The 26850-nt window shown below is 40.2% G+C and overlaps 1 protein-coding gene across 1 annotated transcript in view; it reads right to left on the bottom strand.

Moving 5' to 3' along the window:
* Positions 1-26850, bottom strand: part of csmd2 (CUB and Sushi multiple domains 2) — a 201630-nt gene that overhangs the window by 40369 nt on the left and 134411 nt on the right. Inside the window, exons 29-43 of the mRNA XM_054606522.1 lie at positions 25785-25923; positions 25278-25465; positions 21060-21254; positions 20195-20311; positions 18138-18251; positions 14051-14146; positions 13192-13395; positions 12136-12260; positions 9133-9229; positions 8076-8180; positions 7285-7403; positions 5659-5728; positions 3971-4087; positions 3610-3819; positions 2128-2316 (exon numbers count right to left, since the gene is read on the bottom strand). Coding sequence (XP_054462497.1) covers positions 2128-2316; positions 3610-3819; positions 3971-4087; positions 5659-5728; positions 7285-7403; positions 8076-8180; positions 9133-9229; positions 12136-12260; positions 13192-13395; positions 14051-14146; positions 18138-18251; positions 20195-20311; positions 21060-21254; positions 25278-25465; positions 25785-25923 — 2085 coding nt within the window. The remainder of the gene's footprint in view (positions 1-2127; positions 2317-3609; positions 3820-3970; positions 4088-5658; positions 5729-7284; positions 7404-8075; positions 8181-9132; positions 9230-12135; positions 12261-13191; positions 13396-14050; positions 14147-18137; positions 18252-20194; positions 20312-21059; positions 21255-25277; positions 25466-25784; positions 25924-26850) is intronic.

Here is a 26850-nt window from a genome sequence, read left to right as displayed (position 1 = left end):
ATGGAAATGCAAAATACTCGCCTGCGAGTATCATATGTCTACGGCTTTTATTGTGAAAGATGAGAACAGAAGGAGTGGATCTTGTTTGAAACGACTTTTGTCAAGGTTGAACTGAATAAAAAGTTTGGGTCTCGGCTCAAACTACAGAACTCCACAAAAAAAACAAGGCGCAACTCAACCTGCTCCTCATACGTGATGCCTTTATTCGCAGTACAAAAGCTGTAAAAAAAAAAAAAAAACGGCATTGTTCAAAAACTAATTCATCTTTTCTTTTTTCTAATATTCACGTTCCGTGTGAAAGTATTTATGACAAAAAACACAGTTCAACAAAATATATTGACGTTGGAAAAACAGTGTAAGGGCAATAAACAAGAAAAAAACACAACAGTAAAGCGTATGTTGGGATGAAAGCTCTATTTGTTAAAATTATGATGAATTATGGTAAAACTTGACTTTTAACATTTCTAATCTGTCTTCATTAGTTTATTTATAATTTAATTTGTTAAATGATAAGAATAATTAAAATAATGAATGGAAAATATGGCAACAGCACATCTTTTAAGGATTTAGAATTATTTGTGTACACAGATTCAATTCTGAACTAAATTTGATTTTAATGTACTAAGTCTCTGCTGTAAATGTTCCTGTAGGAGCCCTCGGCACTGTCAATTTCAGTGCCTTATACAAACAAATAAATATGCAGGAATTTGTTAAAGGGGTGATGGAGGAAGAAATGAGCGAAAGTTAAGTGTAGAGAGAAATGGAAACACCAAAATAGGGAGGGTAAAGTGCTGTAAGAATACTGTATTATTTGAATGCCAAGACAAGTAGGTGAGTAGAGGCCAAGTAACAAAAATCAATGTCTCTCATCCCCCTCAGAGAAAATCTGTGCAAATACTGCACAGTGATAGTGAAGAGCAGACTAAACTGGGTCAAATAAAGATGCAACAACATGGTTTGCTGCTATATACGCTGAGAGGAGATAAGCTATACATGATCAACACATTTACTTTGCAATCAAAGGCAGTAATGCATGTTTTTGTAAGTGTGCATGCATGAAAATGTCTGTAAAAAAACTAATAAAACAAAACAGTATTTAGAATTATTTAGTCAATTTGCTGTCCTAAATGAATATTGTCCCATAAATGGGTAAACTGGGTACCTGCCGACCAAACTAAAGGCAGTGCTTTAACACTGAATATCTTCTGTTCCGTGAACATGCATGTCGATATTTATTTCAAGAAATCATGTGTGACCTTGGATGACGTATAATTAGAGATTCATGAGGAATCCTGAGTACCTTCCACATTCTGATAACGCAGAAGAACTTGGCAGGAGGGTAGGAGATATTTAAAAGGGATTTACTAATCACAGACAAAAGCACATGTCAAATGTTTAGTAAATAATCACACAACCGTATGATGTGCGGCTAGTCCTCTGCCTCCTCCCCCCCACATCACACACACATCTACACTCACACAGGTATCATTTTCTCAGATAATAGTTTTTCAGCTTTTAACGTCATGTGAATATTGAAAATGACTATAAAAAAAGAAAATTGCCATGAGAGAATACACTTTCTCCTGTTCCCTGTTCCTTTTCACTCCGTTGCTCCTTCTCTCACTTGCATTTATCTCCCTGCTCACCCATTCAAAGTTCCAGTGTCATGGCCATCACCTCCCTGTGTAATTTTGCCTGCCTTATTAAATAATCGACAGCTAGAGCGTGAGAATGTGGGTCAAGGACGAGGCAAAAGAAAGAGCACCCATTACTTTTCTTTTCAATTCAGGCCCCTCTTTTATTCATCCTTTGTTTGCCTCCATTCGTCTTTAGCACAGTATTGATTTTCATTGAATAATACTTTGCTTCATTAATGGGGGATGATAATTCAGTTTAATTGCATTATTCATAATAGATAATCATTATCTCCATAGCCCCACTTCGCACTAATGATGCTTAATAGCTCATAAAGTTCTAAACAGGAAGTCCTGTTATCACTTTGCCTCTGCGTTCACGAGGCAGTGTAGTGGGCCACTTGTTTGGAAGACTACTTAGTGGTCTGACTAGTTAATGTGTTAATTTAAGGTAATGTTTGTGTATTGATATGACAAATTTCACATCCCCTACCTTCGCAGCGAGGGAAAGGGTGATCCCAGTTGCGTGTGGTGCCGTGCTCACAGGTTAGGATGGAATGTCCCACTAGCTGATACCCAGGCAGACACTCAAAGGAAATAGACTGGCCCACATTGAAGCCAGCACCCACCACCACGCCGTAACGGAAAGGCTCTGGATCGGGACACTCCTGTAGCTCGTAAGCTAAAGGGGAGAGAAGGTCACATACATCAGTCTATTCAAATCGGTATTCATTTTTCCAAAATAGCTAGACACTGTCATTCAGACTCATAAACATTCACATAGCATTGAGACAAAATTGAAAAACATACAGGTATAACAAAACATTAAGTAGCGGGCCCCCATATGCTCATTCTCTGTGACAACCTGAAGCCTGCAATCAATTCACACCTTTACGGATATGCCTCAATACGTTCTGCTTTCTGATCCTGTTCTGTTCCTCGTTTTGCTCAACCTCCCACTCACTCCTCCTCCTCGTCCTCACTCTTAGAGAGTTTTCCGAGGGAAAGAGAAATGCCAGGGGAAGGTTTGACTTGTGCTGGAGGAGAATGATGCAGTCATCAGAAGTGTTGTGGGTAAATAATTCTATCCTACTTTTTTATTTTTTCTTCCTCTTGGAAAGAAAAGCAAAGCAGGCAGTGAGCCAGGATATAAATATTACTAAAGAAATTGATTTCTATGGATCACAGCTTCCCTTTGTAGGAGATAACTCATGCAAATACTGCATAAGGGGGGTATTTGCAAATATAATGCTTGATTTATATGCTAATGTAGACATAATTATGTAAATGCACAGTACTACCTTTCGATTTGCTGGCTCGTTTGTTGAATCACAAAATCCAAACTTTGTGTTGCATTTGAAGACAATGGCAATATATTCCTTGCTGCCATACATATACACAGTGAAGCCTTTTATTGGCACATGCTGAGGAAATCTTTTAAGTGATCAACAGTTTTATATACAGAGATTTATAGATCTCGGGAATTTACTGTGACTTTGGGCTGATTAGGCAGACATAGTTCTAGGGCCGATTCAGGCTTTATGGCTTTACATGCATTGACTTCCTACTTAGGTGACGCCATCACTGATGCTGTGACTAAACATAATTCATCTCAGACTTTATAGAGTATTATGTGATTGTATCAATTCAGGATCCATTTCTGATCATTATAGATACATTGTCTGCGCCCCTGCAATTTCAGTGACAGCAAAGATGGTTTGAAGCAGCCAAAAAGCTCCAGTGACACCGAAGTAATTACTAGTTTTATCAAGCTTTGCGGAAGAATGTAACTCATAATACTGATACTGGCTCAGCTCTGCAAATCTTTGCCCTGGTGATTATGATCTTTTTTATAAATATATATTAGCAGAGACTATTTTTGTCTGAGACAATCCTAAGGCTGATCAAAATTTCACGCCCCAATCTTCTCCGCCTAGGTGTACACTTTCTTAAAAATATATTCCTGGTCTCTTACCCTGGTACTCAAATCTGAACCCCGGTTTGTTCTGTGAATGGTCACTATGGAAATATACTGTGGTCTCGTGGGAGGTGGTGAGAAGGGAGGAGGGAATATCCTGGCCGCTGAATCGACCAATCACTGCGCTTGTATCGAGGGGACCATTGCGTATCTCGAGAAAATCATGGTTGGCCTCGGTGGAGAAGTTGAGGAATTGAAGGTTGGCTCCTGGGAAAAGAAGAAAAAAGAAGCAATATTGAGACAGAGGAGAAATTGAAAGAGCCATGCCATTGTCCTCCTGGATTACTCCTTAGGTAGTACAGACACGTGTACCAGCAACTACAGTGTAAATGCTTTAAGAGGCTCTCATGATGCTCACCATAACCAACTGGCAGGTATATTCTCCAGGTACAGTCACCGTTGCTAGGGTAGTTGCCAGGGAAACCAGGGCTGAGAATCATGCCCTCCATCTCCTCCCGGATTCCACCACATTGAGCTGGCAGAAGGTAGAAAAAGCACTTTGATTAGCATCTGCAAACAGTGATCCTCACATATTTGAATAACACCACAAGCATGGTTCAATAAAATTCTTTGCTTGTGATATTAAGAGTCTTGAACAGCTATAGTACTAATAGAAAATATTTACTGACTTTATATACAATATTTTTTTTAAAGTGTGAAATAATTGGAGTTAGTCCATTTTGGAGTTTAAATATTTAGTCATCTTGAACCTAAATACTAAAGCCTGTTAAGCTGAAGTTATAACTAAAGAAGAAAGAATTGGTTTGCAGTGCTATAAAAGAAAGGAGCGATTGTTTTTAATGCAGGTCAATGTGCTCAAATCTATTCTTGTTTAAATGCTTGAATACTCTTTCATGACATTGAATGTCTCCTTTTTCTATCAAATCAATATAGATACAATTTGAAAACAATGTTAAATATTGAGTTAAATTCAAAAATGACCAAAATTGTAAAATTGATTGAAAAGTTAAAATTGACATACAAAGACACAGCATTTCAACAGATGGGGAAATCTATCTCGCTATTAGGAAACTAGTTCTGTATATTTTGCTGCTTTTCATCATTCTCCTTTAATCTTAAAACCACTGATGGATACATGTTTTATTTACTGAAGAAGTGAGGTGAGGATAAATGAGGTACCAATATACTGAGCAATGATTTGATTAAGAAAGATGAAAGAGTAAGAGATCCTGTTACCAAAATAAAAATAAAAAGATGAAAGGTTGCTGGAAGTAACGGTAAAAGAATTAGCTGACTAACGAGAAAAAGAACACAGAGGTACTACAAGGATAACAAAACACAAACACTGCGTATAAGACGAAGAAAGAAATGGGACAAACAGCCAACATAAGTCAAAGGAGGGTGAACCCGAACAAAGAGAACCAGGGTGCTGTACCATTGTGTTGAATGTAATCCTGTAGCAGCACCAAAAGCCTGAGGTAATCAGGAAACTGCTGATGCTCGTGAACACAATGAATCTTCCTTCGACTTCAACCAATCATGGTCTGAGATGGAACTAATTAGGCAATAGTAGGTTGTTGCAATACGTTGAACCTGTTTGTCATGGCACTCTCACAGGGAGGAAGACTTGAGGTGGAGAATAGAGAAGGAACCGACTGCAGTTTCATCCAGTGTGTACACCCAGATTTTTAATGTAGAAATATCAAACTCATTTTAAAAGTGCCAAGTAGGGAAATATAATCCTTGCTTTATTGTTTATTTTTCATATTTTCTGATGTATTAAAGGGCTACCTTATGCCTGCTTTATAAACTGCTTCTGTGAGTGAGCTGTGAAACAGTATTGAAAAGATAATAAAAATAATTATTTATCACCTATAGTATGTGGTGATATGGTTATTCAATTCAGCTTTCATTCAAAGGCTGGAGATTAAAGCCTTTTCACACACATTAAGTCTTTACATGCTCGGTATATTGTTTGAAAAAGTTGTTTGAAAAAGAAAAAAGTAAGAATGTAGAAAGATGTAGAGAAGAAACAGAAGGAAGGTAAGACACAGAGGCAAATCAAGGAAAAGAGGATATTTTTACCTATGCAGAGAGGAGGTGGGTAGTTCCATCGTCTGACAGTTCCAGGCATACAGGTGATATGCGAGTTCCCCTGCAAGGAGCAGGCAAAGAACAACAAAGAACAGGCAGTGAATTAAAATGTTCTCCCCCCTCTGTCACTCAAATGTCGCTCCAATTATTTGAACCTGTTGCCTGTCTCCACATGACTTCATGTGGCGACGTAATGACTAAATCCAATGAAGTGAGAGAGAATAATAGAAGGGGAGCATCACTGGCATATTTAATCACATATTGTTGCACTGCTAAAATAAGCATTACAACATTTGTATGAAAGCTTTGCATCTGATATTCAAAGCTAAAACCATTTGATTTCAACAACAAAAAAAAAATGATGTTGTTGGCTGACTCAGCTGACCTTTTCTGAAAATGTGTCTCAGTCAGAGAAAGCCTGGCACACACTGTAATGAGCCATAAGACTCTGCAGGAGTTTAAAATGGACACAAAGACAACATGCTGGTGAAGACTTCTGAACAGCTTGATACTGCAATGGTTCATAAAGACTTTAGATATTTTTAAGCTTAATTTCCTCTTTAGCCTATCTACCCTAGCCTGCAGCCTGGATTTAGGTCAGATTTAACAATAATTAATCTTAGACTTTCAAGAAGATAAGCGTAGGAAACAACCACGCGCTTCAGCATACAATAATATGGAGAATATATCTGTGTTTTAACAGTATGACTGATGCAATCTCTACATTAAAACGCGATTCTGTAGTCAATGTTGGCCAAATTTAAACTACTTTTTTTTAATATCTGGGTTTATTGACAGAACTTTTCCTAGATAATGCTTTACTAAAATGATTGGGAGAACAAAGCAATATTCTGTCTATTTACATGATTGCAAGGTAGTAGCAGAACTTATTATTTGATTATCCAGAAAGAAGAACAATGTTGTTTAATAATTCCTGCAAATAATTTTTTTTGTTTATCTGATTCTTGTCCTGCTGCGTTTAAACTAAACAAAACTCTTTGTCACAGTAATTTGACATGTCAAATTGGACTTGTGCAGTGTAGAATGGAGAGGGACATTTTAAATGATATCTGTGTGAACTAAGCCAAGATTAAACCACTGAAGCCCAGATGACTACAGTGGAAGTTCTGGCGGATGTGCAGAATACAGTCAAATTAAGGATGTGCAGATATAGTTTATAGCACCACATCTTATAGGCAGCAGATAAAGGAAACCTGTCCTGAGACTAACCCTGCCTTTGGCTATACGTATTTGAGCAACTTAATGGGAAAACTGTCATGCATCATAACATCCAGGGTAGAGGACAGAGATAAATCAAAATAATAATCCCTTAATCATGAAATAAACAATTTGTGCAAAAATACTGAGCTAAGCACATACATCATTTGGCACAAAAAAAAGTTGGAAAAATAACCTAACTGGCGTCTATTCATTTTAAAAGCACAGTACTGGCAAAACATGTTGACAATGGGGCTGAAAAAAATGAACAGATAACTTTTAAATAAAGAGAAGGGAAATTGACAGATGTGACACTGACAAAGGCCAGAAAAAGGATAAGCATCAATGGGTGTTTTGGTCACTTACGACTGAACCCTATCAGAAACTAGGAGATATTACCTGTAGAGTGTATCCAGGTTCACACTGGAAAGACACCACATTATTCATCTGAAGACGCTCCCCAACCTTGATGCCGTTCATAGGGACAACAGGCTCCGCGCAACTGGTCAGAGACACCGCTAAGAAATAGATAGAAAAGACAACATGAACAGCGGAAAAGTTAGGGAAATGTAATAACTATACAAAAACATGAGAGACAGGATTATAAAGTACAATGAAAAATTTGACTTAAATATAGCAGGAGAGACATCTGACCTCGGGGAGAAAGACAACATGTAAGTCAATAGATGTGCTACCCTTTGTTTAAAAGGGACAGTGAGTAGGATTTGGTTGCATCTAGCCGTGTTGTGCAGAATGCGACCAACTAAATACCAATCCACCCGCTCCTCCCTTTGAAAGACAGCGGTAACTAGAGCCGCCATGTGCAAAACCGTGTTAATGTCGCTCACATCGCTCACAGGCCATCCTGCTGTAAAAAACACAAGCCAACTTTGGAAGCAGATTAAGTCAGACGGCAGCTTGCAGAACAACATTTTGCAATCTGCTGCTCACTTTACAACAAAGCAGACTCTGTGTAGAAGACAAGCTCCCTTTGTAGATATTAACGACTCATTGTAAGCTATGTAATACACAGCAATTCTTAGTTTCAGGTGAATATACTCTTATAAAAATGTAGTTTTGAATATTATTTTCAATTTCTGCTCACAGATCCCTGAAATGCTACACACTTGTCCTCGGGGCATTGATACTTTACATCAAGAGGCATGACCTGTTTTTTTCCCCCCACTTACTTTTGTATTCCAGCCTGAATCCAGCTGCAGACACACTAATATCAGAGAAGAAGTGGAGGTAGAGTTGGTTGGAGGTGCTGTTGAGGAGAGCTGGGACCGTGGTGCCTTGGGGAGAAGATTAATAGTGTAGTTTAGCAACGCTTTCTCCTGCATAGACCCACCATAACTAACTGTATAAGCTACTGGCAAATAGCTCTAAAGCTCGTTCTTTTTACATTTACTGACTGTAGGGTGTGCATGTCTGTGTGTGTGTGTGTTGTGTGTGTGTGTGTGTTTGTGCGTGTATGCAGCAAAAGATGCATGCATGAATGGTTGTGTAAAGGTGTGTAAGGATATTTGGGGAAGCAGATGCATAATAGTATGACCTACTAATAAAAGAAATAACAGAGCAATTTATAAAAAAAGGGGAATTAAACAATCGCTCAATAAAAGCACATGTTCTACAAATACTATATGACCTAAAATTGGTTGTTTAATAACTCAAATTTGTGGACCTGGCATTTCTCTTTCATCTCTTTATTTCAGGGTGCATCGGACATTTACTATTGGTCAGGTTCCAAGCACAAACAAAAGAAAAATCCCCTGTTGCTGTATCCGCACTATGAAGGGAGTACAACAGATACTGTAAACAAAGGTTCACTTCAATTCAACACAGAACAGGATAAGCTTTGTAGAATTACACCAAGATTTTCCAGGGGTAGCTTAACCAGTTTGGAATTTTGAACCTCTCCCATGACTACATCTGCTGCCTGTTCCCACTCTGTATTTGATTAAGCAACGTTACAATGCCAACTGTGCCACGTGAGGCCCCCATTTTTAGTACTGTACGTGTTGGTTAACAAATACAATATGTGTTCCAGTTATATTATGCACTGTGAAAACTGATTAGGCTATAATGCTGCTTCGAATATGCTTTTGGCAGGTACAGATGAGTGATTTAAAAAAAAAAAAAGAACGTGTTTTATGTCTGAGGTTGAGGTGGGAATAAACATTGAACACATTATTAAGAACGTGCAATAAAATAAATGCACACATATGAACAAATATACAGCAATACCTGAGAAGCTGCCGAGCATGGTGTCAGTGTTGTCCCCTCCATCAAACACTTCCAGCGAGTCCCAGTTCTGCTCTGTGACAAAGCTGATTACCTGGATCTGAGACGGGGAAGACGAAACACAAAAAGAATATAGGATTTAAGGAGCAAAGCAGTAACATAGGAACAAGGGTGTGTATAGAAGAACATTAATAATAACTTTGAAGGGTTGAAGATAAATTAGTAGGAGAACACAACATAAAAAAGGTGTATCTGAAAAATATACACAGTAAAGAACCGAAAAACATGGCCATTTGGCTAGTTACTTCTCTCACCCTTAGAGATTTTCTTTTTGACACTGTGAGCTTCTTGTCAAAATGTCACATAAAGGCTATCTCCAGCATGACAAAGCTATTTCTATAGACGAAACAGCATCCAAAAGTCACAGATCTTCAGTGTTTCACAGAAAAAAAAAGGTAGTTTAAAAAAGCAATGAGGACATCACAAATAATAAGTTCAGAATTCTCAATAGAACAGAACAATAAACATTGTGAAATAAAGTATGACTTTTCTTGCTTTTATACATTTCAAGCATCCTTTTGGGAAGGCTGCAGTCAAGTGGTGGGCATTGGATTTGAATTTAAGAAAACGGCAACACAGCTGCAGAGAAGGCTGAATAATATTTTTCAAAAGAAAGGCAGACTGGGACTACTAAATAAGGGCGTCTGTGTCCTCTAACAACACTTAATAAGAAAAAAAGATAGCACATACTTTTAAAATAGCATTCTGAATTCTCACAAGGACTGCTTTAAAACATGGATTATACAACTTGTTTTGCCTTTTGAATACAAACAAAGGAAGTGGGAGGCTGACCACACAAATAAATAGAATTCCCTAAGAAATGAAAGTGAAGTTAGAGGTAGAGCGGGTCAATCTCTAATCCGAAGATTGGTGTTTTGATCCCCGGCTCCTCTAGTCCGGATGTCAAAGTGTCCTTGGGCAAGATATTGAACCCCAAATTGCTCCCAAAGGCTTTACCATCTGTCTGTGAATGTGCATTAGTTAGGACCCTAATGGAGAGGTGGCACCTTGCATGCCGACCTCTGCCATCAGTATGTTACTGTGTTAACGGGTGAATGTTGACATGTAGTTTGCAGCACTTTGAGTGGTCGGAAGACAAGAAAGGAGCTAATAATGATAAGTCCCTTATCCATTTACCAATGTGTGAAAGGGGCTACACTGGCATCTATATCTTTGTTCTCTGTCTTAAGCTAAAATCCATTTCTTTAACATTCTATGTCATTCCATTCTTTTACTCTCCAAGCCTCCCTTTCTGTTCCCTCTTACTCCATTACTCAGCCTTCTCCTCCGCCTCTGATGGTTATAGATCAGATACGAGCCAATTAAAGGGGGCGGTAGGGGCTCTGGTGCATTCTGGGGAGACAACGCAGATCACAGATTGATCTTTCATTAGGGGGGCCACGGCAAATGTGCCGGCAAGGCACCTCGCTCCTTTAAGTTCTTTTCTGGATCGTGACACTCCAATCTAATGCGTCTCTGCTAACCGGTGGAAGGGAAGCAACAGAGGGAAAGACGATGACGGTGTGAAAGAGATAAGGTGGACTTGAAATAGTGGGGATGAGGAGGATTCAGCTGTAGGGAGTTTAGACACAGAGCAGAAAACCCTCTGCAGTGAGCATGTCAGATTTCGGAAGGGCAGGCTGTGACCCTTTTGCAACAAGTTAGAGTGTTTTTTCTGGGTGTTCAGTGGAGGTCCAAAGAAAACAATCCCTCATACATCATTTCTAAACTACACCACTGTCACTCTGTTATATATACATTCCAGTGTCATGCTGTTGGCCCTGAGAGTGTGCGCGCAGCCTGTTCTCTGTTCTTATTCTCGGTCTATTTCACCTCCAAACTACTGCGATGTCAGTGTGTAGTGCAGCATGCTAAGTGCGCCTGTGGGCCATCTCGTGTATTTGACCTGCAAGGACAGCCAGCTGAGGTGGAGGAGCTAATAGCCGAGGGACTGCACTGAGGTCATTAGCCACGGAGGCTGAAGCATAAGCCTAAAAACTTTCCTTCCGGCAAATCCACAGGGACCTTGCACAGGTTCCTGGTAGAGTTCCATCACACGTGCATCAATGAATAAGAATATGCAAACCAAATTAACTCTCAAGAAAGAAAAGTAAAGTTATGGAACAGGCAATTATGTACAAATTCATTTTCTCATTTTGCCAATTTTGCAATCTTAAGTTACTAGTATAGTGATATGCCAAATTCAATTCTGAGCCTCCGTAGGTCTATATACTTTATCATCCAGCAGTTTTTCTGTACCCTGAGAATTGTAAATGCTACAATTTGATGTACTGTGGGTAACTCTATTAACTAGCTTTTGGCAAGCCGGAAACACAATCACGCAGAAGCTTGTTTTGATGACCATGCATAGCTGTAAAGGCTACAGGCTAAAGGTAAAAACAATCTGCTAATTCCTTTAAAATCCAGAGACAGCTTTCAAAGAAACGGTCAGTCAATATACTGCAGATTAGCCTCAGAATACTCATTAGTGGATACTTATACGCTGACAGTGGCAGATAGAAAAACATAAATCTAAATCTCTTTATTATATATGCCTGTAAGTCAATTGTTGTATCGTTTTATTAATTTGCACTATTATCATAACAATTTTCCTATCTAGTCTGCATGAAGATAGGTTTCATTTTGATGTAGTATTATGTAGTATACCTTCCAAAACCAGTTTTTGACTTGGCTATTATCCTGACTTTCAATATTTGTAGAATACGAATGTTGCTTTAATTCATTTGGGTTCCATGTGGTTTGGAAATATGGGATTGTATTTGGGATGAGTTAGAAGAGATGTAATGTATTTACACTCTGTGGTTGATTATAGCAGAATATGTCTCTGACTTACTCAAGATTTAAATAAGTCTTGCACAATCCAATTATTACAATTCTGTCACCCAGAATAACATTGTTGCCAGGGAGAAACTCTGTTAAACAAACCTGGATTCCTGATCCTTCAGGAACAGTGATCTTCCAGACACAGTTGAGGCTGTTGAGGTACGGCTCAGGAAAGCCAGGAGATAAGATGGTGCCAGTTCGTTGGGTCAGATTGCCTCCACAGGGAACTGCAGGAGAAAAGGAATATATATTGCAATGTATCAAAAGTGTAGCAGTGTACCAACAATGGCAACAGACTGGATGTAAAAAATTGCAGCAGGAGTAAGATTAGGTATAAGCATACAAGTACATGTGCACACTAAAATGCTATTATAAATATGTTCATATTGCTTAATCTTCTTCCTTAATCTTTTCCCTCAAACATTGATGTGATTCTGCTAGTAGGATTATGGAATTTTCCGTCAGTATTAAAAACAGGATGAAGATCACACAACACGTTAGGAATAAGATAATGACAAAATAGTTCATTATAGAAGTTTCTCACTTGGTACATTTTCAGTTTGTTTTAAGAAAAATCTGATTTTAGGACTTACTAAAGTTAAATTGTTAACCAACAGCAAGACAGGAGTCTTAACCACCTGGACATGCAAGCACACACAATTCCACACAAAAATATACTGACACATTAAATTAGACTCATTCTGCACTTTTACACATCTGGTGACAGCATCTGCTACAGCTGTATGTAATGTGGTTAGTGAGTGAGAGTGTGTCTTCGTATATTAAGCACATCCGGATATTTCCATACGAGTGTGTGTGAATGTGTGTGAATGTGTGTGTGAATGTGTGTAATTGTGACCCTCAGCAGAGCCTGCCACCTGTGTACTGCATGGCTGAATCTCGCTCTATCGCTACAGGCAACGGCTGGCAGCTCGCATCTGTGTCGTAGTAACAAGAGTCTGACACTCAACGACAAGGCCTCGAGTGGGAGAGACATAGAGACAGTAGAGGAGATGGAAAGAAAGAGAGTGTCTAACATAATTAAAAGACACAAACGATGAATGAATGAGGAAAGAAAGCATGACAAACAAAACAAAAACAACACACCAAGACTGAATGGCGAGTGTTTGTGTCTGTGTTTGAGAATTCATGTCCTACCTATACAGCTGGGTATGGAGCTGTTCCATTGTGCCAGGGCATTGGGAACCGTCAAACATTCAATGGCACTCGGCCCCTCCAGCATATAACCTGGACTGCACTCAAAGCGGATCACAGCACCAACGGCAAAGTTGTTACCCATACGGCGGCCATTCCGGGGCTCAGGGACTGAGCTGCACTGCGTCGCGCTGGTCCGTGGCACGGCTTTGGAGAAAGAGAGTGAAAAAACAGGAGTGATTAGAGGTGTTGAATTGAAGTCAAAACCTGAGACATTTCCAAGAAGAAATAAGGCATTATCGCCCGTCTCTGGGCAGTATCGCCCGTCTCTGTTGCTGATTGCAGGCAGTTCACGATAGATTTAACAATACATTTTTCACTCAGTTTTTGCAGATCATTTTAAGAATCCAACACTTGAATAATTGAGGGATTTATTTGAAAAGTATTACTTTAAAAGTTACTGTGGCTGTCACTTTCGGAACAATCAGCCTGTGACCCAAATAAATAATACCAAATATGGCATTTTGCTTAGTCTTTGTATTGTGGATCCTTCAGCTTACTTTAAATAAAATACAAATATAAAATTAAAAATGTATTCACTAAACTTTCTCGGAGCTGCTATTGCCTTTGGATATCTGCAAGAAATGTCATTTCTTGTACAGTGCATTGTTTAAGTAAAAAAAAACAAGAGAAAAGTCCCTCTTTGGGAAGAGAAGAACAGGAGAGTTTAACTGACTGCTACACTTCTACAGCGTTGATGCTCCAGAGCACTCGCTGTTGGTAATTGGGCTGTTAGAACAGAGGGAATCCAAAATAAGCAAGACAGTAGAATTTGTTTGTGTTTGCCTTTGTACACACTTACCCTGGTAGGCCAGGTGGAATCCTCTAGAGCTGGATTGGCCTTTGGAGGTGAAGCGAATCAGGATTTGGTTGGAGGTTGCTAATGGCAACGACTCGCCTGTGATGTGGAAAAGTCATAGTTTGTAAGATATTTAAGCAAAGCTCTGCTGGGCCACATTAGCCTTTCACAGAAGGACCTACTGTGATCAAAGTACAATATGCTCATAGGGCTTTAAAGGCACACTGAGAATATTAGAATATGCAAATGCATGGAGATTATTAAGGTCATCCTTTTATTTCACTGTCCAACATGATTACGCTCATCTGCTATGCCTATTGGAAGGCAACAACTTTCCTTCCACTTCTCGTGAATAAATGGGAGTCCTTATCATTGGCACTGGTAGCATTGAATCACATGTACAGCCGAGCCTCTGACCGCAGTCTGCCCGTATCAAGGCGTGTTCTGGGAGTTCAGAAGCTACTTGTCATTAGCATATGAGCCCTGAAGGGTATGTTAGCTCACTGTCATGTTCTTGTTTTTCCCAGCTCAGGAATATAAATTATGGTTAATTTCTTTGTCTTGTCCCAGCTGGACTATTGTGACTCTCTGTTCACATACCCAATTAACAAATCATTACTGGATAATCTGCAGCTGGTTTGAAATGGTGCAGCAAGACTCCTAAGTGCCGAAGAACCAGCTGCAATGATCACAACTCCCCTGACTTGACTTCATTGGCTGTGCATCAATACAGAATCAAATTCTCTGTTGGGTTAATCACCTGCAAGGCCCTCCACAATCAAGCTCCTGCGCACACTCAGGAAGTCTTAACAGCATACTGTGCAGGCAGGACTCTACAAACCCGACAAGTGCTTGGTGGCAGTCAATCCTTCAAAATTCCAGACCAAAGTCAATTTTTTGTCATTGTGGCAGGTTTTGGAACAATGAATATGGTCAGTTTGGTTTTGTTTTCAATTGCATATGAAAACAAAACCAGACATTTGTGGTTTGCTTGTTCTTTGTGTTTGAATTTTGTTTTTTAATTGAAATGTAACGAGATTTGCTCTACAATATACCATATCCATAAATTTAACATTGAATTGTGGACAATTCACTGATACATTTAGGGGTTTAATACTACATAGAGCTGCATATATGCTTACAATGAAATATGCTTCATTCATTCAAATCATTCAACATGTATCTGTGCCAAAATGTCAAACCTCCGACTATAAATCAAATCCTCATATGTTTTCATTGAAATTGCAATATTATGATCACCTGCTATCCTCATCAGCTCATAGCGTAATTAAACCGCCCCATGATGTCTCTACTGCGGTGGGAAAAAAACCAAAACAGTTTGTTGACTGACGTAGAACATGACACAAAGTGTGAGCATCTCTGTCCCCGCCTCTGTCTCTTTTTCTCAGTGTGTTGCTGACTGGCTCTCTGCAGTGGATCTCATTACTCTGTCTGCTTGCTGTCACACTGTAGTGGATGTCAGTAGCGCTTAACCCCAGAGGCAACATATGTGTGTCTGTGTCAGCGAGTCTATCCTGTGCATGCATGTTTAGCTTTCTTTTTCCTGTGCATGAATATTTCTGCACCTTTTAGTGCAGAATGCTGAGATAGCTCCAATGGCACATTTATTTTCCTAATGCGTCTTCACCATGATTGTTTGAGTTCCACTGTGGGATCCCCAAGGCATGCTGGGTGGTTTATTAGAAGCCCTTGCTGTGTGCTGTCATGGTGACAGTGTTTCATAATTTGCTTTGCGGGGTAGGTATTCATCCAGACATATCAAACATGTGTCAGCATGTAATTTATGAACCCTCTGACCACGTTGCAGCTCCAAACCACTTTGACCTTAAAAAAGAATTCTGTACGCAGGTGTGTGAAAGACTTACAAGGAGAGATATGACTTTGGCTGGAAGCAGTAGCCAAAATTCAGTGCCAGTTGTTGGTATGCAACTGGTGTGGATTAAGGAGTCATGGTGAACCGATGTCAGAGATTAATGCACAAGCTGCTAAAGTTCAAACAGCCCTGTGTGGATTCCGGTTTAGTAAAATCTTATGAACAAGTGTTTTGCATTTATTCAACAGTATGCTTGCACTGAAACCAAAAAAAAAGCAAAAGTGAAGTAAAATGTAGTTGAAAGAAGACTCACTAGTCACACTTGAAATGATGACCAAGAGAGCGAGAATTGCCTCTTTTGGAAATTAATTAAAAAATTTGCATTTAGATAAAAATCACTGATTTCTTGATTCAGTCCTTTGTTGTTTCTGCCTTCATGCTGTTTCCTTTTTATTTTCTAATTCACACCTTTCATCATTTTCTTATTCAACTCTCTATTGCCTCTCATTTTATTCTGTCAGTCACCACTCCCTCCAAAAAAATCACAATCATTGCCTTTTCTTTTTAAAAACTAGGGATTTGTCTCACCACACATGACAATAATGAAACTTTACTGTTGGTTGATTTACTGAGACTGGTTTAATGTAATATTATTTTCAGGGTCAGGATAATCATAGGAAACTTCCTTTATGTTTTGACAACTGTGATTTACAATGCGTGACAATAATATCCTTCCAGGCACCAAAATACCAATTACCGGCTATATGTTTATTGCACAAAATGACAGCTGGTATATAAGACAGTATGGGGTGAATTTCTTGCTTTATAAGCTTGCAGAAGTGTAAGTAAGTCAATTTTTGAGCTTCAATGTATCTGTATAGTGGATGCAGGTACACACTAATTCATGCTAGTTATGGCTGCATGCACTAGTTATTCAGCTGCACTGCCTGTGTGAGCTTAAACTCTCTCTTCCCTCGCCAAACTGTGTCAGCCCTGCTCTGCCATGCCTGGTTAGAGAGCTCTGTGAACCTGCCGCCAGGAGTCCTCATTTAATATAGCGGCCTGTTTATTGAGCTGTAAACTGGGCTTTCTGAGGCTACACTTTTTGTCATTCTCATACATAAGTGCTTTATCTAATTATTGTGAATATGAGCTGTACTTCGGTTCTGTGGAAAATTTCAGCGGCCCTTACTTCAATTAGTAAGGGCCGCTTAAGGTTTAAGGAAAAAACTAAAGATTATGCTTGGATAGCCAGTTATGTTAATTTAGGTAGTCTTTTTTCTTTAAGGTTTGAATTTCTGTGGCCAGAATTAAGGTCACAGCATTGGTTTAGGAAAGAGAGTAGTCAACAGATGTTTACATATCATTGCTTTTCATTGGAAAACAGGGTTTTATTATGAAAACTGAAGTTTAAACTGTGAATAATCATAAAAATATATATTTGATGTTTGCTAGATTATATTGTTATATTGTTTTTAAATCAAATAGTCAAATATAATGGTATTACCACAAAGTGATGATTTGTAAAATTGTAGCTGAGGCTGTTGCATGCAAGCTGAAAAAAAGCTGACCCACTATTTGTAACTTAATACCCATGCTTTAAGGATGTTATTTCATATTTATGACAGTTGCAGTTATGTTAATGTTGTTTTGGGAAGGTGTATTTCTTTCAGTTCCTTGTGCTAAAAATGTCACTTTCCCCTATCTCATTTTCCCCTCTTAAACCCAGATGTTTTTTTGTGTGTGCATGTGAGCACACTTGTTTGCATACATATCTGCATGCGCACATATCCTGAGAGTTAACATGTGTTTGTTTAATACCAGTTTTGGTGTATTTGCATGCAAGTCTTCTTGAGCCTGTCTGCTGATGTGTTATCTCTGTGACTCTTAAGTTGTTGTTACTGTTGAATTGTTTTACAGCTCACTGGAGCCCACCCATGCAGCCACGGCAGCTCTGCCTGTGTCAGCAATTTGTCTCCGAGTTTAACTGGATCCTTATGAAAGGGATAAGGCCTAGACAACATTATATTTAGTCCCCTGTCATGTAAAAAAAAGAATGGCCAGGAGATCAAAGAGTCCAATCACATTTGCTGATTTGTTAAATACTGGTGCTGAATATAAAACAAAAGCGTGTAGGATTCATGTCTTGCCCACCTGTAGTTCAAAGTAAATAGCTTCTATTAACCAACCCCCAAAGTTAAGTATCAACTGAAATATCCCCCACAGTAGCTACCCAGTGTGTTTTTCTTTAAGTACCTGTGTGGGCTCCAGAAAGAGAGCTAAGAACACGGGAGTGCTGTGTCGCTCCATCATACACCTCCACAATGTCATTCAGAGCTGTCTGGAAGAAGGCGAATTGACTGAAGACCACTGGAAAAGACAAATATGGACAGAAAATTGACTTCATACCAAACTGAAATAAGCTAAAATGTATTTCTGCATCACAATCACACCGGTAACTGTAAAATTAATTTGAAATAAAACAGAGAAAACATGAAAAAGTACCCCATAGTATTCTCATTCAAAAGCATATTATCCACAGCAATTTCGATCAAAATGTCTTTTTTTAAAGCGAGGTGGATAATACTGCCAGTTATGACAGCACAACCAAAAAATGACATTATACGACTAAATCAACAATCCTGTCTGGGCTTGATTGCTTGTCAGTGGATGAAAAGCTTTGGCAATGACAACCAAACTGTTGTACAATGTGCGGCTAAAGCTCCATGATGGTGCTTTCATCCCTTCTACCGCTACCGCTGAACATATTTAGCCCTTTCACATCTAATTTTTGTCTAGTTTAGTTATATATAGCAGGTTGAAGAGAAGCGTGAAGAGGATGAGGGATAGGGCAGAAGGGACAGAGTACTAGTGCTCTCCATTAGGTGTGATGGAAGCTACTCTTGAACATGACTCAGCGTCTGTTTTTCTCCTACTCAGCTTCGGTGGTTTCCTTTATCCGATCATCCTCTTCACCTCCATCTCCATCTAATGATAAGAGATGCCAGTGGTTGCAGTGACAGCCGCACTGTCCGCTGCGTTGGGGAAAATAACCTTTCATTAGAGCTGGTGCATCAGCCTAACGAGAAGCGGCAAGAATGGAGGTGAGAATAATTGTGGCCCGGCATGTGTTGCCTTGGGCCTCCCTGTCATTTTCCAGGAAAATGCAAATGCGGACTTTCATAGTTTTTAATTTCCTCTCTCGCTTTTTAATCCATTGAGGGAAATATGTTGCCGACAGGGTCCAAGAAGAACGGGTGCCCAGTCATTTTGAAGAAGCGCCAGACTTCTGAACGGGCGTCATGACCTCGACATACAAAAGACCAGGGTGAAGTACCCGAAACACATGCTGGCCTCTGGTGGATGGTGTAATTTAACACTGATAGGACATGAGCTTCCCCCCTTAGAGAGGCACGATACTGATAACTCGAAGCAAGAGAAAAGGAAGCAGGGGATGAAAAGAGAGAAAGACAGACAGAAAGTAAAGCCGCAAGACTTCGTGGGCAACTCAGTGAAACTTGTTTGCATTTATTTATTTTTCTCATGTTTGAGCTGTGTCAAACTTCTGCATTGTTTTGCTTTCTGAATAATTTGCTGCTCCTACAGAATCAGATTACATATTGGAAGCAAGCTGTGACCTTTAAGATGGAAATGCCAAAACGTAGTGAAACTCTGGGAACTCTGGATCTTCCAGACACCAATTATATTTTGGTGTGGGTGTGTGTGTGTGTGTGTGTGTGTGTGTGTGTGTGTGTGTGTGTGTATCTTAGACAGACATATTGTATGCCTGGTGAAAAAGATAGTGATTAAATTGCTCTAGCAAAGTAAAGTGAAAATTTGTCTATGGAAATAAGACAAAATTGATATTGAAACTATCAATCACTGCATGATTCTACTGTGTGTAGGAGAATATGAAAACAATTGCATTCAGTAAACCTCAGACTAGAGCACTTTAATTGCAATATAAGAAGACAATGTGTGTGGGAGATCTTTACAAGTTTTCCACAAACTTGTTGCCACCTACACCTCTGCCACGAAGAATATTTAGGCGTGAGAAAAAAAAAAAAAAAGCTCAAAAGTTTTCTACTTACTTTTATTAGTTTGCACAGTGAAAGAATATGAGGAATTTAGTCGGGCACCTGAGCATAGTTTGAGTTTGATATGGGCATTTTGTGCATTATAGGATAACTGCATCTTAAATAAACACACATAATTATCCCCCGTGTACACACTCGCAGACAAAAGTGTACAATTAAAAATCTGCTCGGATAAAATGAATAAATCCAGTAATACAGTGCTCTTCCTTGGCTTACCGTAATCCTTGGGCACCACCACAGAGTACAGACAGGTTCGTGCACTGCTGTAGTTGCCAGGGTAACCAGGAGACAAAACCACTCCGTCCAAACCTGAGTACTGTCCACCACATGGAGCTGGAGAAAGACAAAGAGATGAGACACGAAGAGACAGGGCAGACAGAGAAGGAGTGCAAGATTCCATTTCTCCACTACCTCCATCTCTCCCAACCTGCCTCTTCTATTACTCTTAAATTACTTTTCTTGTCTGATTGGGTTTCGGGTGGAAGATGTCCCTGGTGTTTGCCAGAGTGAAATTGCAATGTTTTCCAAGTGTCCCTCTGGGTTAGCCTGGGTGAGATCAGGCCCGAATCTCCTCTCCTGCTTATAGCCCCTAAAAATGCTCTATGTGTGCTTGCATCTTTGTGCAAGTGCTGTTCCTATATATGTCAGTGCGCTTTGCTTGTGTGAAAAAAACATGCGTGGTGTGTACATGTATTCCACCTGACACGTAACTGAGGCCACACACTGTGAGAGCAAGATATGGTGGCGGCGCGGATCTTTTACCAGCTTTTTCAGAGTAATATGCACAGCGTGTGTCAGTCGTGTCGTGGGAATGTCAGAGAACAGCCAGGATGACGCAGGTTTCGCCGTGTGTGTGAAGAGCAGATATGCAAAATACCATGCTCTCTTCAAGCTGCTCATTAAATTGAAGCTTCACCCTCGCATTTATTAACATAAGCAAAACCCACACAGCTCATACGCATATACCTGTAGGACATCAGCCCTCTGCTAAAATCCACATGAACATACAGGCATGTTTGCACGTGATGAATCTATAAGTGGTTTGCGTTCCTAACAGCTGTCTCCAGATGTCAGTGTTTACCAATGCAGATGGGTTTGGGTTTGTTCCAGCTCGGCTTGCCGTCTCCCCCCATGATGCAAGTGAGGGTTGGGTCTCCCTCTAGTGTGTAGCCACTGTCGCAGCGGTAGGTGACAGTGGAGCCCAGCTTGAGGTCGGTGCCCACCCGAGTCCCATTGCGCACCAGGCCCGGCTCAAAGCAAGACTCCCTGGGGTTCTCTGTGGAGAGAGGTAACACGGTGGAAAATCAGTGACAGAAAGGAACGTGTGTTGGTATTCAACAAAAAAGGTTTTTGTTTTTTTCCCCCCATCAAGCTGCAGCGGTTGAAACTAGAATAGAAACTGTTTCCTGCCTCAGGTTCTTCATATTCTCACAATTCTCACTTCCTGCCTTTGTGGCTTCCTGCCTTTGTGGCTTCCTGTGCTCATTCCCACTTTTCCCCGCAACCCTATGCTTTCCTCTTTCAGTAAATAGATCTCACTGACTCACTGCCACTTTTCTCTCGAGCCCTTTACGGTGCCCCTTTCATCTGTGGCTGCTGGAGGCATGTATGGGCTGGGGAGACAGACAGGCAGCTGATTGAGAGTGGCACGCTCTGGCCCAAGGTCTGCTGACTGCACACAACCGCCCTCTCACGCAACGCTTCGCGGTGCAGTCAACTAGAGAAGACAATGCACATACGCAAGCTTTCCTCTCGCGAAACACACAAACACTCAGCCTCAACACACTCGCACACACTGTATCTAACCACATATCAATCACCACTCCTGAGGTCGTAAGAAAGATGTCTCGCTCAATATACCATCACATTGTTCTTAGGTTGAAAATGTGCATGTGAGAGGAGGCCTGTCAATTTGGCACTCTTCACACCCTTACAGCTAAAATAGACATAGGAAAAATGCCCAAAGCAATTTAGTTGATTCTTAAACACAGTTCACTCTCGTCTCACAGCAGACCTCAATATTTAATGACTTAACACGCACATACAAAAAGGGAAGGTGAGTCAAATGTTTTCTTTTATTGGGAAAACTTCAACTTATCTGTCAAAGCCTATTGATCATCCCTCTATTTAAGCTTATTTTTAATCTATAGAAAAAAAGGTAAAATCAACAAAATGATTGGTTGAGTAACGTGCGACTTATCCCCAGATGTTGTTTCAGATTAATGGTCTGTGCTGTTTTTTTTTTGTGTTTGAGTTAGTGTGTGTGTAGACCCAATGCTGTCCAAAGCACTGAGACGAAGCATTTTCGGTTTCAGAAAGATTGCTTTTCGTGGTTGTGAACAGAACTTCAGGCCCATTTTTCACCTTTTATAGCAATCCACAGTCGGAGGGGTAACATCAGGGAAGCAATGGAACAGTCAACGCGAGAGAGAGAGAGAAAGAGAGAGAGAGCAATGCTGCAGACAGCTGTTTCTACGTGCCTCCCTCTGCTGATTTAACAGAATCCGTCAGGAAATCCAAATCAATTCTGCCCTCCGATAGTGCTACGCTGTTTTGTGACGCTCTGATTATTGCATGCATTTCTGATTGATGATCTCTTATGTTCCAGCAAATTTGGATTGTACAACTGGATTGGATTGTCACCAAAATTATGTATTTACGCAATTTCCAAATTCTTAATAACAGTGGTAATAGGCTGATGTTTACACCAAGATTGGCTATATATCATGATTTATTATGGGACACCAAGCAATTCTATGTTAAATACATTTGAAACCTCCTATAGCCCGAATGGAATGATCCTTTGTTTCATCACCACACTTTCCTGCCACGGAGACGACTTTGAGCTTGGCACATATCAGGCTCTTTAGATCGGATCATTGAATAGTCGACTATTCTGGGGCATCCATAGAACTGGTAATGTGTTAATTATGTTCAACTTAACCTTTGACTTCTTTTCTGTCTATCTTTACTGAAGATGACCAACATGTTGCAGATGACTTTTACATTTGTCTTTCTTGTTCCATCGTCTGCCAGTACAGTGGGGCCTAATTTGCAAACCTCCTCCTGATATACGCCATCAAGCATATTGCATGCAAAATCAATCTTCTGTGTACAGTCATTATAGCAGAGCCTTTGTCTAAGTAAAGACTTCTCATGATTTATTGATGATAAAATGTACACATAGCACCTTGGCTAAAAGCCTAGTTTCTAAGATGAAAGCTGGGGACCTGCTGACCAGACAGGAGGCCGCCCATCATGGCTGAACAGAGTGCTGGGGCCAAGCATGTGGTCAGTCAGTCTGTCTCCCAGGGCACCTGTTCTAGACAGGTTGAGCCCTTTCATAGTCTGATGTGGACCTGAACCTTTCCTTCCGCCGCCTCGTCCATTAAATCAGCAAACCTAGCAAGATAAAGTGGCGGCATGATGGATGTAGCAGGCATTAGATGTGGACCGGCCCTGGACCCCCAGCTAGTGGTGAGAAGGTCGGTTACCACAATGAAGACGGGCAATTTAACAAGCTTTACCCAAGGACGTGTGTAGGTGTGAGAGGAAATGTGGAAGTGGCATCATCTGTTTTGGAAAACACTCAAAGGAGTTTAAGTGATGTGATGCGAAGCGAAAATGAGCCCAGGCGATAGTGAAGGGATTGGATGAGACAGATGTGAGTATCAGGGTACTTGTATGTGTGTATCTCGTCCATGTCTGTGTCTATGTGTGATATTCAAAAGTGGCTCAAGCATGGCAGGTTTTTTGCCCACATATTTCTCTAGGGAGCCTAATCCGACATGGCCAGAAACACGGCAAAACAGAAAAGATATAACGATTGCCTGGTAAAGAGGCTGACAGCACCTCGGGCAGTTTTTGTAATGCAATTTTCAGTGGCGGGCGCGCTAAATACTAGCAGCGCCAACTCGTCAACCTGCTTGCTTCCTCCCCAACCAGATCCAAACCCGGAGCCAAACATGCTTTTGTGCCACGTTGTTTGTCTGAAACTGAGGAGGTAATTTATGTATTATTTGGTTATGGTTCATTAGTGTGGAGAATTGGAAGTGGGGAGAGGGAATTTTTCTGAGCCACACACTGAGTCCATCTGCCCCAACAGATCGGCCATACAATATCACACACTCTATCACACACTGCAGAAAATATTGCTGGGAGTGAGTTAAGGGGTAGACTCTGTAACACTGTCTTAACAAAAACACTGGGCTTCACTACATATTTGTACACTTCGCGAATGAATCACGGCGCTGCACTGCATGAAAAGGTAACGTTCGGAAATCAGTTGAATGGCTCATATAGATCAAATCCTACCACAACACGAGTCAAGAGACGGAGAGCTCAGGGTCGATCAGGAATTGGTAAAACGTCTGATACCTTAAACAGCTCTAATTGAGGCTGGGAGATTTAGAGAGATTTAACACTGTTCTCTCAAGCAAAGCCCTTAACGAAGATGCCCAGTCTAATTTAGAGCTTGTTCAGCATCTGTATATTTGTTAGGAAAAAGGCTTCAACATACAGGCACTGAGGCGTTATCCTGTGAGGCTGAAACACTAGAGCGGAAAACCCAGATGTGTTGTATTATAATTAAACCAACTTCCTGTCCGTCAAGTTTGTGTGTGATCGTTCTCATCCATAGTTCAGTACCTTATGTGAGCAAAATTTGGTTCCCCCGAACAACATGCTGTGGTCAGCCAAGCATAGACAGGAGACAACAAAACATTGTTTGGACCAATTTATGAGGATTTATTTTGTTCAGCTGTGAAGCACTGTTCAAGAAGTGTACTACAAAGAATTAGAAAAATTTAAAGCACACATGCTGTTCGCCTTTTCATTTTCATAATGTGTTACCCGGCTACTAGAGGAGGTGCGGATCAATAACGAGGCCAAAGCAGACTATAGCACAAACGGGAGGCTGGTGATCAGGACGCTGCAGCACATCCCATTCTTCAGCTGAGGCAATTTTTACACCACTAATCTCACTCGCTTTGGACTAGACACAAGAGAAAGTTAAAAAGAAACAATATGCAAGGTCGATAAGCAGCAGAGGGTAAATCCATTCTCATTCTGCCAGGCGGAGAATTTTAGAACATGAATTGTTTAGGGGGATAAAGCTTCACATACTATTTAAAATTCACAGTTTTGTTCAGGATCTTAAGTCGCTGGGGATGAAAAACGGAGGATGAAAAGCTCCGACACAAAGATACACAAAATGTGAGTTTCCACTAGTTTGATAGTTTTGTCCAATTAGCTAAATACTCTTGTCTTTTACCCTCATTTAACCAAAAAAGATGCCCACCTGTGTACTGTAGAACAAATCCATTGCTGCTGAGGGAAGCATCGCTGCGGAAAGCCAAGAAGAGCGTGTTGGCGCTGCTCTCAATGCGTTCTGGAACGTCCGTGCCATAAAAACTACCCAGCAAGGGGCTGAGGGAGTCCGGTCCATCGTAGATATGTAGGAAGTCATAACTGGGCTCCAAGCTGAACCTGGTTAAAGAAGTATAAATGAAACTCAAAAAAACATTCATGAGCTTTAGTAGGCTAAAAACACACTTCACTGGCATCAATTTAAATAAGACGATTCACAATTGTATCATGAGGTAATAGGATAGAATATCATTAAACATGCATGGATACTCATAGTGCATCTATTGTGTCTTGTTGTGTAAAATATGCCAGAGACAGAAATGTGTGTAGCTTTTATATGCTGTTTTTAAATGTCTGTAAAGCGTCTTTGAGTACTCTGAAAAGCGCTCTATAAATAAAATGTATTAAATGTTGCATTTAGTGTGCTACTGAAGCTTACTGGTTGAAGCTCAGAGCGATGACATAGTCCAGTGTGACAGTAACTGTCCAGTCACACTCCCTTCCATGCGGGTATGGTTCAGGATAGTCTGGAGACAGAATCAGCCCACTAGGACCCGTCAGGTTCCCACCGCATGGAGCTACAGAAAGGGAGAAAGTGATAAGTAAATGCAGCAGCAAACATAACATAACTAAAACACCAATTTTCAGCTATTGTATATTCATCCAAAGTCTTAAAATGGTATATCATGAAATTGTTAATAATAATGTGTTAAAACTCTTGGGTAGCAACATCTTGAAATTAGCTCAATGTTCAACCAACTGATAGAAATGCTCACATTAAAAAAATCTAACAGCACTTAAAAAAAGTGAAATAGTGGTAAGAAAGTACACAAAAAAATGATCTGCATAGCAACGCAAAGTTTCCAAAGGTTTTAAGAAACACCCACTTTCAAAGTAGCAAATACATTGTTGAGCTGTTCATGTTTTCCTGTCGTATGTTGCAGATGGCTCTACATTGCAAGTTGTAGTGACAGCCGCTTAATTGAGACGCAACTATTGCCCATTGACACTGCTTACCATGATCTCACCTGTAACTGCCAGATAACTGTCCTACCTTGCCTCACCAAATCAATTATCAAACTAATTAAGCTATGCATTAATTAAACATGGGAGCCAATTACAAGGTCCTAATCACCACTGTTAATTCATATTGTTTTGTAGAGTACCAAGTGTGATCATATATTACAAATACAAACTGTGAAAGAGTGGCGGTCTGACTGAGAGGTCTGTGTTGCTATTGAGGGACAGAATAATCAGATCTCTGTCTGCTGCAGTGACTTCAGGAGACATCTAGGGAACACAGCTATCGGGTTTTCCACTTAAGATTCACTTAAGGAGTCTGTTAAGTAATCATGTTAGGAATCTGTATTGCTTACCTGTTTCAGACCAGCAAGACTGCATAGACATAGACTGCAATACACTGCATAATATATCAATTATCTTTGTGCTGTTCTTTTCTGTCTTTAAATAAATTGGTGTATATATATGATAAAAACAACTTAATT

The sequence above is a fragment of the Anoplopoma fimbria genome, chromosome 10 (genome assembly GCF_027596085.1).
Source record: "Anoplopoma fimbria isolate UVic2021 breed Golden Eagle Sablefish chromosome 10, Afim_UVic_2022, whole genome shotgun sequence".
In the NCBI taxonomy this organism is placed as follows: domain Eukaryota; kingdom Metazoa; phylum Chordata; class Actinopteri; order Perciformes; family Anoplopomatidae; genus Anoplopoma; species Anoplopoma fimbria.
This window is presented reverse-complemented; position numbering and strand designations above follow the sequence as displayed.